Here is a 16,358-nt window from a genome sequence, read left to right on the forward strand (position 1 = left end):
GTGCTGTTTCTGACAAGAATATGTGCAATATCCGATGAGAATGTTCAGTATAAAGGATCCGGCACCTTATTCCGGGGATTTCCCCCCAATTCCGTATATTTCCGGGCCCTGCGGTGAGAATAAATACCGACTTGCAGTACCGACACGACCGTTGCCGATGGGATGTGGGATTTGTGGGGATGGCCTGATGGGGAAGTCCTCTGCTCTAGTGGTCGTTAGCTGTTATCGTATTTTCTATATATTACAGCAGCAATTGATAGATTCTTGCGCTGTTCTGTGCTCGGCTTTGCTTCATAGACAGTAGACCAGTATCCTCAGTAGCCAGCACTGAGTGAAAATGGCCAAGTCGCCAAAGGACCTGAAAATATGCATAGTCGGCGCTGGTAAGCTGAATCGACTGCGTTCGTATTGCGATAAAGCAGCTGAACATCCATTACAGGCATGGGCGGCCTTGCCTGCGCCCTGGCTCTGGCAAAGGAGGGCTTCACCGACATCCATGTGTTTGAACATGCTCCCGACATGGGATTTGTTGGCGCAGGCATTCAAATGGCGCCCAATATGGCGCGAATTCTCGATCGTCTAGGTGTGTGGGAGCCGATTGTCGCAGAGGCAACAAAAGTCAAGGACATCAGCATTAGAAGTGCGTGGCGAACAACCTGGTATATGATTCCGGTGTTGCCGTACGTTCTGACAATTGAACAGGAGGGGCTACGGACGAGGAATTAGCCAACGTCAAGTTTGATTATATTCGCGAGACATACGGATACCCGCATGTGGTTGGACATCGTGCCTCGTTGGCCAACTCGTTGTACGCAGGCTGCAGAAAGGAGCCGGCGATCAAGTTCCACCTCAACACTCCCGTTACGGCCGTCAGCTCGTTTGGCCCGAAACCCACCGTCATTGCCTCTCCTCGCAATGGAGACCCCCCATATCAGTTCGAATCAGACGTTCTCTTCGGCGCCGACGGCATCAAAAGCACTGTCCGGGTTGAGATGCTGAAGCTGCTTAAAGTCGACGCCCAGGTTGTTGACACGAATCAAGCCGCCTACCGAATCATGCTGCGTCGTGACCAGCTGGAGCATGACCCGGAGCTTCTCGAGTTGATCAACAACGACCAGGTGGTGCGGTGGATCGGCCCAAAGAGACAAATCATCGCCTACCCAGTTTCAAATAAGACCATCTACAACATCGCCACCACACAGCCGGATGTGAACTTTGCTGCTGCACCTTCGGCCACCTATACAACGACAGGTTCGAAGAAGGAGATGTTGCGCGTGTATGAAGATTTTTGCCCCAAGATTCAGCGGATACTCAATCTGGTGCCTGACGGGGAAGTTGTCGAGTGGAAACTCCGAGTGCACTCGCCGCTGCCGACCTGGGTGCACAGATCAACTGCTCTGGTCGGTGACGCATGCCACCCGACCTTGCCGCATCTGGCACAGGGTGCCGCGCAGGCCATCGAGGACGCTGCCGTCATCGCGGTTGTGCTTTCGCGTCTCCCCGACACGTCACCCGAATCCATCAACACCGCGCTCCGTGTCTATCAGGAACTTCGCAAGGAGCGTGCCGAGACTCTCGTCCAATTAGCCGCTATTTCTGGCAAAACCCTGTTCAGCGAAGGCGACGCTCAGCGGGAGCGAGATAGACAATTCGCCGCATTCATGCAGGGTAAAGGCAAATCCGTTCCGGACAAATGGGCCGATGCAGATGTCCAGAAAATGGTTTACAGCCATGACTGCACCAAGGAGGCGAAAGAGAAGTTTGATGAGTTGTTTGCCAAATTTTCGTCGACGCAAGCAAACGGTACCCGGCCACGCCTCTGATATAACTCCTGTATGACGAATTTGTATTAATTTATATAAGGTTCTGCGAATACGACCGATGCTAGCGTTTCTGTAGAACCGAATGTATGATACCTACAACTCTGACGTCCGGAATGACGCGGTCCTGGTTGCTTTTTGGTAAGTGTGAAGTGTCAAATCCGTATCCAATGATCTTCGAACCTAACCATGAAACAGATATCAGCTCAACTTTGAAAATGTCGAGGAAAAGTGCGCAAAGTCCAAGGTTGACGTGGAGGACTACTGCTCCACAGCCCTAATCACGTGATTCTCAGCATGGAGTAAATATCTTGGATTTTGGCAATACCGCCAGAGAGAAAGAAAAATACATTGCCAATAGGCTGTAGATTTTCACACTGGTGAGATTGGGGAGGGCGCAAACGAGGAGAAAAGATCCGGAGAGAAACGGTGCTGGTAATTAGTAAATGTCGAGGAATCTCAATTGGCTGTCCCGAGGAATTGGATCCAGTGTTTATCGACAAGCCGCTTGGCCATAATAACTGCCTTGGAGGTCTAGACGAGTCCCAGCTGTTTGGTTATATATCATAGGCCCTCAGAAACCGTGCCTTGCAGCCGGATATAACTGTATGCCTCAGGCCGCGATTCCGCGCCCTATGATGGACTTTTTGCGCCAAGTGTGGTCCTACCCCAGTCAGGCGGTCAGGGATTGCAGATGATCTACACTTGGCTATCGACGACCCCTGTCTTTGAGTATGAAGTGGCATGCAAACTGACTCGGAAAACAGGAACTAGTGGCAAGCCCCCTTGTATCTGTAATATGAATCTAAACTCGCTAACAACACCACGATGACTTAAACTCTATACACGGTTGAGGGTAACGACGACTGAACTTACGAACCTAACCGTTAATTTCAGACGTTGATGACTCGTACTCCGTAGAATTGTTCTGAACGCTGAGGATTTTGAGCTGATATAGTTGAAGAACTGCATTTCCGGGCTTAACTTTCACCGACTCGTTACTCTTTTTAATATCCGCCAGCTATGAAAAGTCGATCCTCTATTTACTCAGTTTATTCTGGCTGCTTTTGCAGCCGGCTAACAAAAGCGTGCCGGAACGTTGTCGGCGGTTGCCGCAGTCGTAAAAAAGCTCGTCACCGCGACGTTGACGGCAATAACTGGAGCGGTGTAGCGTACCGGTTTCCGCCACCCGGGATCAAATTCACCCTGACCAAGGGCCAATTTACGGTCCCAGAACACGTATCCCATCGGATACAAGTAATACTATTCTGCTCTCCTGATCTCAATCGCCATTGACTGTTACACCACCGCGGCGTCTTTGTGAACTCCGGCACTCTCAACAGGGCATACAGAAACGGCGAGGTGGAATACAATTTTTTACTGAAATTGATTGTCGGCGACCAACTTTCACCAATCGAGCGAAGCAGAAATGCACCCTGGCGACGAGATGTACATTTCCATTAAGACAATGAGCCCTACTACAACCAGCATCGTCTTTGAGAACCTATCCACCAGTCAGAACTTCACCGCGGATGTGTTCCCTGAGAGATCCCCTCCATGGTGAGAATTCATGTCTGCCACAGTGTCCTATTGGAACCCCCTTGGATGCGTTCCTCCCAGCAACTTTGGACAATCAGGTTCACCGACACGTGGGTGGAAACGGAGTCGAGGGCTCGAGTGGTTCCGCCGGCGCTGACCTTCTTGACCTGCACTTCGATGACACGCGTGTTGTGAGTGCCGGCAGGATCTCCTCAACTAAGATGGATATCACCTATGCCAGTCCACCATAGATTGGGTCCGAGAAATGATCGAAGTCTAATCCAGTCTGAGAGAATGGGCCCTGATTTTACTCCGTATGTACTATGTTGAGCTAGAAACTCAATCAAGAGAATCCCGACGGGGGACCAGGAACAGATGATCGGTGATGCGAAACCCTGTGCTCCCAAATTGTCGATGACCCGACGTTGCGGTATTCCGTAGATTTGGAGTCTTGAACGAACTGCATTTGGAGAAAAAGTGACAGCCACCGACGGGTGACCAAGGCACCAAACTGACCTCAAGTTTTCAAGAGAAATGAGGTGGATCCAATCATCACCAGTTCGAGAAGGGTTTTCCCTCCACCGGGCGTAGGATAAGTGATGCCAATCAATCTGAACATCATTTTAATTGACAAGTTCGTGATCTGTGATTAGCCGTACGTGTCCTACAATTAACTACTATCGAAACCTATGAATAGTACAGGCACCGCTCCTACTCAACAACTATAAGCTGCTTCATCCCGACGCTAACGCAGGAACAAATGGATTGGTGAGATTAGGGTGTTTGCCGCCATTTCACGATAGCCGAACTGAAACTGGACTGGGCCACTCCCTCGCAGTTGGCAAAGCGAGCGAACAGCATCGTAAGAAGAATGCCAGATACAAATGCATGCTTTTACTTTCACAGACGTCGAACGGCGTACTGTCTAATGTCGACAGTCCCTTTTTCGTGTTTCTTGGACAGTGCATTCCTTGTACGCCCAACGCAGTTTTCTATATTCTGCCTACCCACATCCTGGGCCACTGTTGCTATGGCGTTTGTCACTTTTGGTTTCGGCTCTCCTTTCAATCCAACAGGTCGTGGTATGTCCCGTTTTTCTGTTTAGGTCTACCACTCGACAAAGAGATCATATTGATGGTGAATATTCGAAGCCTCAGGCAGTTGCCCATCGGAAGGTATTTTATGCCAAATGAGGATATTAACTCGAAATGGACAGGTGATGTGTATGAGCGGCTGAAAACCTGATTCCTTGTTTGATCTCAAGCACAAACTCACTGACTACTTGCTATATATCGAGTGGCCGTCCATCCAGGAAGTCAGGGACAAAGTTGGGATTAAAAAACAAAAGCTCAACGCCGCCCTCTCCGACAATGCCGAAAACCTCCTGATCGCCAAAAGGCTGGATAAAAGTGAGCCCTCTTTAGGACCCCGCACTCGACCGTCCAGCTGATAGCTGGGCAAGGTTGTCTTGCTTGAGGCGACTTCATAGATAACGGGCTGTCTAATATCCTCGGCCTAATAGTAGACAATGCCGGGAGTTAGAATGACGGGATGCTCTTGTTCGAGTTCGAAGGATTGTCCATGAAGAATATCATATTCGAACAATCGGCCACTCAACTTGTCAGCGGCATAGTCATACATGAGATGCATGTCCGAATTGAAGACAAAATTTGAGAACATTCCGCGTTACTGTTCCACAGGCTGAAGGTGTGAGAGAAATCCCACGGTGGGGGCATGTAGATGTATTGAAAGCTGGTGTCAGGGACAATACAACGACCCGTCAGCGAAAGGCAGAATTGTTTCTTCTCAAAGACCTTCCCGGTCGTCAACGACAACTTGGTTTGCCGCACTTCTGGCGGATCCAGCGTCCAGTTTACCTGGAATACCACCAGTACATCCTCATCCCGGGCAACGTGCAGTAGGCTAATAGGAGGAACCGGGTATGGGGAATGACCGGGAAAATCTTCGATATTGATCTTTCGGACAACATTAGGAGCCAGATCCCAAACGAAGACGGCGGTATCGAACTGCTCATCGCTCGCAATAGCCACCTTGTCTTCTGCTAGAGAACGCGGTGAGTTGCTAGGAATAATATCAGGAAAAGTAATATTGTCTTGGATAAAACTCCGTGACGTTTGTAAATCCAATGCTACTAGAATGCACTCACACAGTTCGTTACTAAATTATCAGTGTTAGATGGCCGACACTGCAGGACCTAGTGGGTTTGAAAAATTCGAAACTTAGGACTCCACTAGAATGACTTGAACGATATAGCGATCGGACCACGTAAAGCAACTTTCCTCGAAAGTCAAGTCATTGCCCTTGTATTCGGGCCAGGTCGATCTCTCTCCCGTTTCGAGATTTAACATATGCAGTTTCTTGTCGTACCGAATGCGGTAACACAGTCGGCGCGAGCGCAGCCTGACCTCAGCGGGAGAAGTGGCAAACTCTCCAACATAAGGATATGATTCTGGTGGCAGTTCCGATGACCAGGGGAGAGAGATTCGTTTGACCGGTCGACCACACCGTAACCTATGGTACCATTCGACATACCTCGCCGCGTCGGTAATCGGCGCATCAATAGCGTTCGGATCCAGGCCCAGGGATCCGAATGTTTTGTGCAAAACACATGCACAGACTGAGTCGCTCGTGAAAATTTCTCGTCAATGTTCGACACCTTGGGCTTTGTCCGCATAGAAATTCATTCCCTTGCTAACGTAACATTTGAACAGCAAATGAAGCGAAGAACGTACCCTCCGGCTCTGGACAACGTCGTCTGGGTTAAGAAAACGTGCGACATTCATCACGAGCTCCAAAGGCAAAGAGCCAACAATATCAAATTGATGCTGCGGCCTCATTTGAGTTCGTTCAGGTTCATCCTGTGGCATTGAAGCAGCTGCTAGGAATCAGATGAAAACGCCTGATTGAGAGTTAAGAATCAATATGTGTCATGGACTATTACCGGATTTACTTCTCGCCAAAGATCATAACAATTCATGCTTCAAACAATTGATTGAGCAGCTTCATTGTGTGCATTGTCTTTCAGCATCTCGCAGCAAATCCGTTAAGACTTGGGAGGTGAAAGTATTCCGACACTCCGCGTCAGAAACCAGTCAACATGAGTCGCGCGCACTTGAAGTAAAAAGGCCTTCCGTACGAATGTTGCTATTAGAATAAGGACGAAGTAAGTAAAAGCAGCTGAAACCCGAGTCTTCCGTTCGAATCTGGATGCCGCTTCCTGCATAAAAAATCTTAGAGCGATTAAGCTAGAGACCGCGTCAATTGTCGCGAAAGAAACATCTCAAGTTTGGCAACTTACCAACGAAACTTAAGTTGAGTGCACAAAATGAAGTAGGTTCAATATCTTGGGTATGGGGTGTTAAAGTCCAGGATTGACTGCGATGTTGCCGAGCGGAAGCCATAACCCTAATGAATGGATGGATGAATCTTGGCGGCGCGAGCTGTCGATGAATCAGAGATGGAACAAACGCTTTGATTGTTCGAGTCCACTGACACCGCTGCGATCGTTAAATCATAAAAGTGTTCTTCAATGCCATTATATTCACGGTTGGGATATAAGTACGGCCTAAAGCGAAGAGTCGACGCTGTAGATTAACAGCTACGGAGAACTGCTTATTATTGTGACAATATCTTAATCAGGCGACTGAGTACTGTGCACGATATAGCACCATGTTTCCAGATTTAGGTTCATTGCAACACGATCGACAGCAAAATCAGAGAAATCTGAACAGTCGTGATCATCACCGCCGACAATCGTACGTTATGTACTGCAAATTGACCTCGAATTCTAGCCAGACTGATTCATGTGTAATGCCCCAGAGAGTCAATGCGCTTTCCCAAGTTAAGAACTTACACCTCTAAGGACACAAAGGATGGCAAGTCCTGAATTCGGGCGACGCGTCTGAGTCGTTAGCACAGCGTGAAGGTGCTACGTTTATCAACTTGAAACATACCTAATTTGGTATAGCGCGAGTTCGACGGGTACTGCAGTTATCCAACTAAGGGTGACGCTGCAAATACTGTATTGAGACTCCAGCGATCCTCCACAGTAAAGGACTGTTTTCAAGGATAAAAAGCCCCGTTCGTTATGTACGTCCCTTGAGATAAGAACAAGGAGACAAAAGGGATTGGCAATGGTCCAATTATCTACGGTCGCCGAAAAGGCGCTGCCCGCAAAATGCAAAGAATTGGCCTACTGTCCTACCATGGACCTCATCGCGACGGCCACCGAGGATGAACATTTACATGTCTTTCGTTTCAATGGCCAACGAGTCCTGGATGCCGACTTCGCTGGGGACCCGTATCTTGATGAACATGGTGAACTGCGGTCCATCACTTGGAAGGAGGACGGTAAACGGCATTCACGCCCTTGATTTTTTGCTCGATCTAATGCATTCCGTAGGCCATCTTCTTGCTGTCGGTGACGGCGAGAATAAACTTCGATTGATTAGTTCATACAATGGGAGAACGGTTCATAACTATTCTTGCCGGTCTCCTGATGCCGGTCCTGCAAGGATTACTTCCCTCGGATGGGGAGTGAATTTCACCGACAGCAAATCTGCCTACCGCCACCTCCAAGAGAGTGATGGTGCGTTGTCGGCAGAGGATCTGCTCGCTCCGGATACCCATCCCCAAAAGGCCGTGGTCCTGCTCAAGGCCGACCTTCCTCGCGAGCTGGCTCTACTTGATATCGAAAGCTCCCTGCCGAAGCTGAGCACTCTCCCCGCAACCGGGGGCGAGTGAGCTCCCCAGTACCCGTACCTGCGAAGGATATTGCTGACTTAGTACTAGAGATGACGTTTTCAGTAGTCGTGCCTCTATCGACGCAATATTCCACTCCAATCGAAACTCGAGCGACTCCGTAGACGTGTTGCTCGTCGGCTTTGAAGATGGCACGATCCACATTAGGATTTTTGACTGCTTTGAGATTGGAACCATATCCGTCTCCCCCTCTACAGAGACTCTTTTGCATGCCTCGCAGCCAATGAGCTCAACCCATGCATTACTAGCTGCCGAGTCGCATACAGATGGATCTGAGGCGAAGCTGAAACTCTTCACTTTGGACCTAAGGTTCATTACCAAGTCTGGGAGATACCTTTCGTTGCTTGCGTCAAAGGTTACCCAGTTCCAAAATCTGCTTCGATACATCAGCCAGGTGCAGCGGCAAATACTGTTGGAGTGGAAGAATATCATCGAGTTACCAGCTCGGTACATGAGAAGTGTCACAGAAGAGCTTCAGCAACAGTGCCACTGTGACTTTGTGACGGCGATGTATCACCTTGTGGTGACGGGGAATTGCTATGCGCCTTTGAAGGAATTTCTGACTGATATTGTGGGCGACAGAGTAAGTACTCTTTAAATCCAATTGAGGATAAACAGCTCAAGGCACTGTAGGGACAAAAACGGTGGGAAAAGACGGTATCCGGAGGTTACGAGAACATCCGCCGGCTCTGTCATGAATGTCTGCTGCCCGCACTAGAGCGATCCGAGGTACTCCTGAGTCGACTTATTGGAATCTCAAAATTTCAGAAACTGGGGTTCATCTTTGGTCTTGAGACACGCAATCTTCAAGAGGTAGTTGAGACTGTCGACTGTCTCCATCTTTTGGTTCACAAGATCTTGGTACACAGCGGTCGTGAGCTTCAAGAGTTCATGGCGTTTTCCAAATGGTTACAGCATGAGATCGCTGTGCAATCGGCTGAGCCAATGTCGCAGACTTTAGAAGACCTCATCGAGAAAAGCGACCTTATTGACCACGGCACGACTCTTGGTTATATTCGTGGTCCATTGACTCAGAGTGCATTGCGAGACTTCCTTGGTCCTCCCCCGGCAATGCCGGGAGTGGCTTCAGCGCCGCAGCATTCCTCAAAATGGGCTCCTGGAGAGCAAGATGGATCATTCTACGAGACCTATCGTCGCATACTTGCTCTCCATGAGCAGCATGAGGCTAATCCGGATGCTTCTCAGTCTGTCGAACTTCCCAAACTCAATGATTTGATCGGACGGTTGGAACGGCAGTGCGACCGGGTGTTTGCACAGATTGCTTTGGCCCAGAGGAGAAGCATTCTTCATCGCTGCTCATTGATTCTTCATCCTGAGAGTGACAGGAGGGTTCTCGCAATGACAATGACCGGCGACAGTGACAGTCCTGACAGGTCTTCAGTTTATGTAGCCACGAGACTAAAAAATTCCCCCTATACGCGTACGCTGCCCTTTGCTCTATCTACCATGTTGATACTGACTTCTGATATTTAGTATGTATCTACCGTTTATCTTTGGAGTCGGTCAACGGTGTTAGTTCGACTAAGGAGACTTCAGTTGCTACGCTCAGCTTGCAGCAGGGTGAAATCAAACAGATTCAATTTGTGCAGGATGGGACTATTATGATTCTATATACCGATCCGGGTTCGTTACCTTTCTCCCTTGTCCTCGATGGCCGTGACTAACGGTCGTTTCAGAAGGGAATTCATCCCTGCTCCAATTTCCATTTGCTCCCCAGGACAGTGACCGTGCAGATTCTTTCCACCCGCCCTACCAAACTTGGAACGTGACTGCGAATTCTCTTCCGGATCTTCCGGAAGCTGTGACGCTCGACTTGACTACCCATGCGCAGCTCGTGCTTCATGCCTTCCCGTCTCACGGTCCCAAGTCACGACCCAGTTTCATTAGCGTGAACGGGCGCAAGACACGGCGCGCTGTCTGTGTCTTGTATGCAGACGCTCTCCATTACGAGGTTCTAGACATGGATAGCCGTGCGGAAGAGGATGGATAGTTTACTATAATCGATTCATCCCCTCCCACGGCCGCAGTCGAGCCACTTACTGCGACAATGACGCCGCGACTGGCCAGTAGATAGGACCCTGCGGGTTACCTGAGGAGGCCACATGCTGCCTTTGTTCAGCCTGGTGGCAGTCCTGCAGATATCATCATGATCATGTCGCCCAGAGCAGTCTCACTCATACCGACAGGCTCTGCTGGAGCTAGATTTCTTGCGCCACAGGTGGAAACAAACTTGCGGAGAAACTATATCCGTTCGACAGTCTTGAAACTGAATATAAGTTATGATAGTCTCTTTGCCCTTTGTACTCTGGTTACCCCTCCCTTCTCTCTGGCCCCAAGAAAAATCAAATCTACCGATTTGGGCAGGTGGTCACCTTGGCTCTTAGTCATCATAATCACGTGTTTCTGATCCCGCCGCGATTTCTCGGACGAGGAGTCGAACGGCTGCAGACGTGCAGACGAGAAGAAAAGGCAGAGGAAAAGAAGAAAATCAAGAGGAAAAGGGCACGCCTCTCTTGCCATTCCTCATTTCTGTAACTTCTTCGTCCTCTACTTTGTTCTCTTAGCAGTCAGCCCGTCCCAGCTTTCAAATTTCGCTCTTTTCACCGAAAGCACTCGTCATAGCAGATCCACAAACACTCCTGGAGGTCAAAGTCCAGACTGCCGCCTTTTTCCCACTTCCACCAAACAACAACCGGCCTTCCTTTCTCTGGCCATTTGTCTTGATATCTCTCCTTCTTCTCTTTCCTCCTTTGCGTAGACGCGTCTATCTTGCCCGCGATTTTCTTCCCCTCTGTTTTTATCAGATCCACCCTAGCTGTTTTTAACCCATTGCCAACATGAACGTCACTCTGGTCTTGGAGGGCACCTTATCGCCTGGTGAGTGATCAACTTTGCCAACGCGCAGTCTCGAAAACTAATCGCAAATCGTTGACGGTCTGCAGATGCCAACACGCGTCAGAATGCTGAGCAACAACTCGTTCAGGCCGCAGAAATCGATTTTGTGAGCCGCCCCTCTTTGTCCCTTTTCCCCTCTCGGTCCCTTTTCTCATCCCGACATTCGATTGAAAATGCGAATTCGCTTTGCGCTGACTGAAGATAGCCCGGTTACATCACAACACTCTCCCAGGCGCTTGCCAATGAGGAGGTGCCGAGTCATGTGCGGATCGCCGCCGGTCTTGCCTTGAAGAACTCCCTCACATATCGAGATATTACACGTCTGCGGGAAGTCCAAACACGATGGGTTCAGCAAGTGCCTCAGCAGACAAAAGCGCAGGCCAAGGAGCTTGCGTTGAAGACATTGGGGTCGGCAGATGGTCGAGCGGGACAGTCTGCGGCTCAGTTCATCACAGCCATCGCAATCATCGAACTGCCTCGTAACGAGTGGCCAGACCTGATGGCCACACTAGTCCAGAATGTAGGCAGTGGTTCCGCTTCATTGAAGCGAGCGTCTTTGGCAACTCTGGGTTTCATTTGTGAATCCCGGGACGCCGACCTCCGCGCCGTCCTCTCTGCGCACTCCAATGCTGTCCTCACAGCTGTCGTCCAGGGTGCCCGACGAGATGAACCTGATAATGAAGTTCGACTTGCTGCTTTGCAGGCCCTCGCCGACGCGACCGATTTTATCGGAGCTAACATGAACAACGAGGGTGAGCGAAATTACATCATGCAAGTTGTGTGCGAAGCAACGCAAGCCCAAGATACCCGAATACAGGCGGCTGCATTCGGCTGTCTGAACCGTATTATGAGTGCCTACTATAGCATGATGCGATTTTACATGGAAAAGGCCCTGTTCGGCCTTACCATTATGGGCATGAAAAACGAAGAGGAGGATGTTGCCAAACTCGCGATCGAGTTCTGGTGTACCGTTTGCGAGGAGGAACTGGAAATTGAAGATTACAATGAAATGGTACAAGGCTATGTTTCTTGAATTTTGGGGGGATTTGTCTGACAAATTCTTTTTCAATAGGTTGGCGACCCGTCCATGATGAAGCAGTCTTTCCAATTTGCTCGTATAGCCTGCCGTGAGGTCGTGCCGGTTCTTCTGCAACTCATGACAAAGCAAGATGATGAAGCGTCCGATGACGAGTACAATGTCTCCCGCGCTGCTTACCAGGCCCTTCAGCTCTATGCCCAGATTGTGAAGAGCGACATTATCCCGCCAGTCTTGACCTTTGTCGAAGCCAACATCAATGACCAGGATTGGCATCGTCGAGATGCTGCTGTGGCATCTTTCGGCGGTATCGTCTTGGGTCCTGAAGAAGGCGTCTTGGTACCTCTGGTGAAGCAGGCGCTACCGGTTTTGATTGGAATGATGAACGATAGCTCTGTCATCGTGCAAGATTCGACTGCGTTTACCTTGGGTCGGATTTGCGAGTATTGTGCCGAGGGCGTCGACAAGGACAGCCAGTTGCCATCCTTGATTGCTGCTCTGTTCAAGAACCTTGACAATACTCCCAAGATTGCTTCCTCGTGCTGCTGGGCCCTCATGAACATTGCGCAGGCTTTTTCAGCGCCACACCATCAGACAAATACTTTGTCAAGGCACTTCCAAGCCGCTGTTGAAAGGCTTCTGGCGATTACTGAAAGGTAATCCTTGGTGCCTTTGCTCATTTCGTCGTCCTGCTAACAGTTTTCTAGGAGCGGCACCGATGTCCAGTTGCAGGGCGCTGCTTACGAGGTTCTGAACCAATGGATTAGCAATTCGGCGGAGGATACCCTGCCCATGATTGCCAGCGTCTCTGGTGTGATCCTACAGCGCCTCGAGCACACTATCCCCTTGCAACAACAGGTGGTGAGTGTTGAAGATCGGATCGTTCTCGAGGAAATGCAGTCTAGTTTGGCCATCGTTCTTTTGGTAAGTCCTTTTTTCCACCGATGCGAATGTTTTAGCTAACCCGAAATAGGCTGCCATCAATCGTCTGGGCAGCGAAATTCGACCAGAAGCCGATCGTATCATGCAGATTCTGCTTCAAGTTCTTTCGTCGCTACCTCCTAGCTCCAGCGTTCCCGACCTGGTGCTTGCTGCGATCGGTGGTGTCGCTAACGCTGTAGACGAAGACTTCCTCAAGTACATGGAGTCTTTCCTCCCATTCCTGTACAAGGCTCTGGAGAACCACGAGGCACCAGGACTTTGTGCCATGGCTGTCGGGCTTGTGGGCGACATTACCCGGGCCCTGTCGGAGAAGGTCCAGCCCTATTGCGATGCTTTCATGAACCACATGCTCAAGATTCTGGTATGTAACACGACATAGCGAGACTACGATTTCATGCTGACATGGATAATGAAGACCAGCAGTGGCTTGCGAGACACATTGAAACCTTCTGTACTCGTTACATTTGGCGACATTGCCCAAGCCATTGGGACACAATTTGACCCTTACTTGACTGTCGTTGTCCAAGTTCTTCAGCAGGCTGCTCAAGTATCCTTGGCTGAGGATGTCGACGTTGATACCATCAACTATGTCGAATCCCTTCGTGAGGGCATTGTGGATGCCTGGAGTGGAATCCTTCTCGCGTACAAGGACAAGCCTCAAGGTAAGTCCATTCTCCAACATTGGGCCATTTGTTCTGTGCATATCTGACGTATTGATAGTCGTTCAACTGCGACCACATGTGGAGTCCATTTTCCAGCTTCTGCATTCCATCTACGAGGATCCCCACCGAGGCGAGGGACTCTCCCGGTCGGCCTTGGGCGTCATTGGCGACTTGGCCGATGCCTTCCCCAATGGCGAATTTGCCGAGTACTTCCGTGCTAACTGGGTCACTCAATTCATCCGTGAAGTGCGATCCGAACGTCAGCTTTCTGAACGAACCATCAATACCGCACGCTGGGCACGCGAGCAAGTCAAGCGTCAAATCTCTCTGGCTACGGCGGCAGCCATGTCGTGATACAGTGGCGAATGACGGTATTGGCTCAATTTTGGGCCCGGGGTTACCAAGCCCCTCCGATCCGCTGTCCCTCCACGTTTTACAGACCTCATAAACGAGGAAAGGGCGTTACTTCGAATAGCCGGAGGCTGCCCGAGTCCCTGCTCTGATACCTGGAGGGGTAAGCTTGGCCTTGCAGACAAGCGGTCCTCACGAATTGCTCAATTCCTGATCCCATCATACCTCGCCTCCCCAAGCATCACCGACTCCTTTTCCCCAATTGCTCCGCCTTATCCCCTCCTCGCACGCTTGAGTTTCTGTATTTTGGACATGATCACCCCCGTTGCTCGGTTGCTAAATCCTGTTTGACACAACGGCCGTATCCCTGTCGTTCGCCCGCTGCGCATAGCTCCTTAATTAGACAACCACAAGACCTTGTTCCCCTTTATAATAAGTCATGTATGCCCGAGATATCATGTAACCTCATTGTGATGCGAGGCTCACGAGAGTACTGCACCAATTCTGGCATGTTTTAGACCGAATGAATGGTACGGGAAATGGAATGTCGGCTTTATTACGGACATGTTGCGATGCGAATTTGTCGACTGAATGACGGAACTCGTAGAAACTAGCAGGATGGGCCTTTCAATCAAGCTATTTCCATGAGCGAAGAACATCGAAGTATCTCTCATTCTCTTAACCCATACTGCAATTGAATTCCCCAGCCTCGTGAAGGAACGGCCAGGGCTACCGGGAACGGCAATCAGCCGTCCAAAAAAGTAAATAATCACGTGACTAGGAATTCTTTGTCGTAGTCGACCGCTTCTGGTTTCACACATTTTGATTGGCGGCAGAACCCACATCAGGGTTTCTCGTGCGGAAACCCTAGCGCCCACACCAAGGGAGAAAAAAGCTACCCTCCCAGAACTCGTCTCGAAAAATCGTGCAGCACCACCCGTCGAGGTCCTCCTCAATCTCAACAACCCGTTGCATTGCAGCGTCCATAGAGGTATGTACATGTTGCAATTCCTTTCCCTTGCTCGAAATGTTTTCGCGAGCCCGAGGGAGGCCATCACCCGCCGAATGGATTGGTTGACACGACCTCACCTCATCCACGACACGGGCTGAAGACCCCTTTCTCCTGGGCGGTGGAAAGGGCACTCTTTCTGGCTCGAGGGCTAAATGGCTAACGTGCACCGCGCTGGGGAAAATTCTTCCCGTCCCAATGGAAGGGGTATGGGAAGGATTTTTTTTCCGTGATGCTTTGCGGACTCGTTGATCAGATACCTCACGTCCACGGAAAATCGTCGATTTGAGAATCTCCGTGATTCGCTGCCGTCAAGATGACTCGCACTTCGGTTCTTAACGACGCTCTCGTCTCGATCAACAACGCCGAGCGGGCTGGCAAGCGCCAGGTCCTGATCCGGCCGTCTTCCAAGGTCATCATCCGGTTCCTCCGGGTCATGCAGAAGCATGGTGCGTTTCGACATTCTTTTGCTCGTCTCCATATCATGGGCGCGGTCCGGGAACGAAGAAACGTGTGGGATTTCAATCGGGTATATAACTAGGCAGCGGATCGAAGCTCGCACCACGACGCTTGCCTTTTAAGTGCCCGAGAGATTGAGACCGGAGGTTGCAAAAGCAATCTCTTACGAGGATTCTTACACGTTTCCCGGACCGCGTCCCGTTCCAGGCAATGTTTAAGTCCTCGTCACATTGCTAACATTATCATGTTTTCAGGCTACATCGGCGAGTTTGAGGAGATTGATGACCACCGCTCCGGCAAGATTGTTGTCCAGCTGAACGGCCGGTACGTATTTTACTTTGGTCAATGCTTGAAGATGTGGGTGCTGATGGTCTTTCTTTGCAGCCTCAACAAGTGCGGCGTCATCAACCCTCGCTACAACGTCCAGCTCCGCGACCTCGAGAAGTGGGTCGTGAAGCTCCTGCCTGCTCGTCAGTTCGGTTTTATCGTTCTGACCACCTCGGCTGGTATCATGGACCATGAGGAGGCTCGTCGGAAGCACGTGGCTGGCAAGATCCTGGGTTTCTTTTACTAAATGCCACTCAGGGCTGCGCGTGGAAAATACTGGTGATAGAGGAATGATCATGGCCTAAAATGGTTATGAAAAGTTGATGATTCTTATCTCGTACTGTGTTAAATGGTATCGCAAAAAGTTATTTCTTTAGACCGTGGAATCTTTGGTCGGACATCGAGCCGAGGTACTTTGTACGGGCGTAGTACATACTATCTTGTCCGTAGGTCTTGAAATGCATTGCTCATACACAGTCAAGTAGTATCGTCCGTCAACCTTTTCTTTCCCTCGA

General features: G+C 50.0%; 5 protein-coding genes across 5 annotated transcripts; 4 read left to right on the forward strand and 1 right to left on the reverse strand.

Annotated features, from left to right (window-relative positions):
• Window positions 1-337: 337 nt before the first annotated feature.
• Window positions 338-1,823, forward strand: VTN49DRAFT_2771 (uncharacterized protein; the record flags this gene model as incomplete). Its single annotated transcript, XM_069410533.1, has 3 exons — window positions 338-383; window positions 440-640; window positions 703-1,823. The coding sequence occupies 3 exons, from the start codon at window positions 338-340 to the stop codon at window positions 1,821-1,823; spliced, it is 1,368 nt and encodes a 455-aa protein (XP_069269329.1).
• Window positions 1,824-4,897: 3,074 nt separating this feature from the next.
• Window positions 4,898-6,054, reverse strand: VTN49DRAFT_2772 (uncharacterized protein; the record flags this gene model as incomplete). The annotated part of the gene is made up of 3 exons (XM_069410534.1): window positions 4,898-4,971; window positions 5,050-5,421; window positions 5,913-6,054. The coding sequence occupies 3 exons, from the start codon at window positions 6,052-6,054 to the stop codon at window positions 4,898-4,900; spliced, it is 588 nt and encodes a 195-aa protein (XP_069269330.1).
• A 1,459-nt stretch (window positions 6,055-7,513) lies between these two features.
• Window positions 7,514-10,152, forward strand: VTN49DRAFT_2773 (uncharacterized protein; the record flags this gene model as incomplete). Its single annotated transcript, XM_069410535.1, has 6 exons — window positions 7,514-7,730; window positions 7,783-8,119; window positions 8,172-8,724; window positions 8,775-9,582; window positions 9,636-9,785; window positions 9,839-10,152. The coding sequence occupies 6 exons, from the start codon at window positions 7,514-7,516 to the stop codon at window positions 10,150-10,152; spliced, it is 2,379 nt and encodes a 792-aa protein (XP_069269331.1).
• An 847-nt stretch (window positions 10,153-10,999) lies between these two features.
• On the forward strand, window positions 11,000-14,051 carry VTN49DRAFT_2774 (uncharacterized protein; the record flags this gene model as incomplete). Its single annotated transcript, XM_069410536.1, has 8 exons — window positions 11,000-11,039; window positions 11,105-11,163; window positions 11,263-12,069; window positions 12,130-12,749; window positions 12,801-13,017; window positions 13,067-13,396; window positions 13,451-13,697; window positions 13,756-14,051. 8 exons carry the CDS (start codon window positions 11,000-11,002, stop codon window positions 14,049-14,051), a joined length of 2,616 nt encoding a protein of 871 aa, XP_069269332.1.
• Window positions 14,052-15,373: 1,322 nt separating this feature from the next.
• On the forward strand, window positions 15,374-16,090 carry VTN49DRAFT_2775 (40S ribosomal protein uS8; the record flags this gene model as incomplete). Its single annotated transcript, XM_069410537.1, has 3 exons — window positions 15,374-15,506; window positions 15,771-15,840; window positions 15,901-16,090. 3 exons carry the CDS (start codon window positions 15,374-15,376, stop codon window positions 16,088-16,090), a joined length of 393 nt encoding a protein of 130 aa, XP_069269333.1.
• Between the last annotated feature and the right edge of the window lie 268 nt (window positions 16,091-16,358).

This window comes from Thermomyces lanuginosus (genome assembly GCF_041956635.1).
Source record: "Thermomyces lanuginosus strain ATCC 200065 unplaced genomic scaffold VTN49scaffold_27, whole genome shotgun sequence".
Taxonomy (NCBI): Eukaryota; Fungi; Ascomycota; class Eurotiomycetes; order Eurotiales; family Trichocomaceae; genus Thermomyces; species Thermomyces lanuginosus.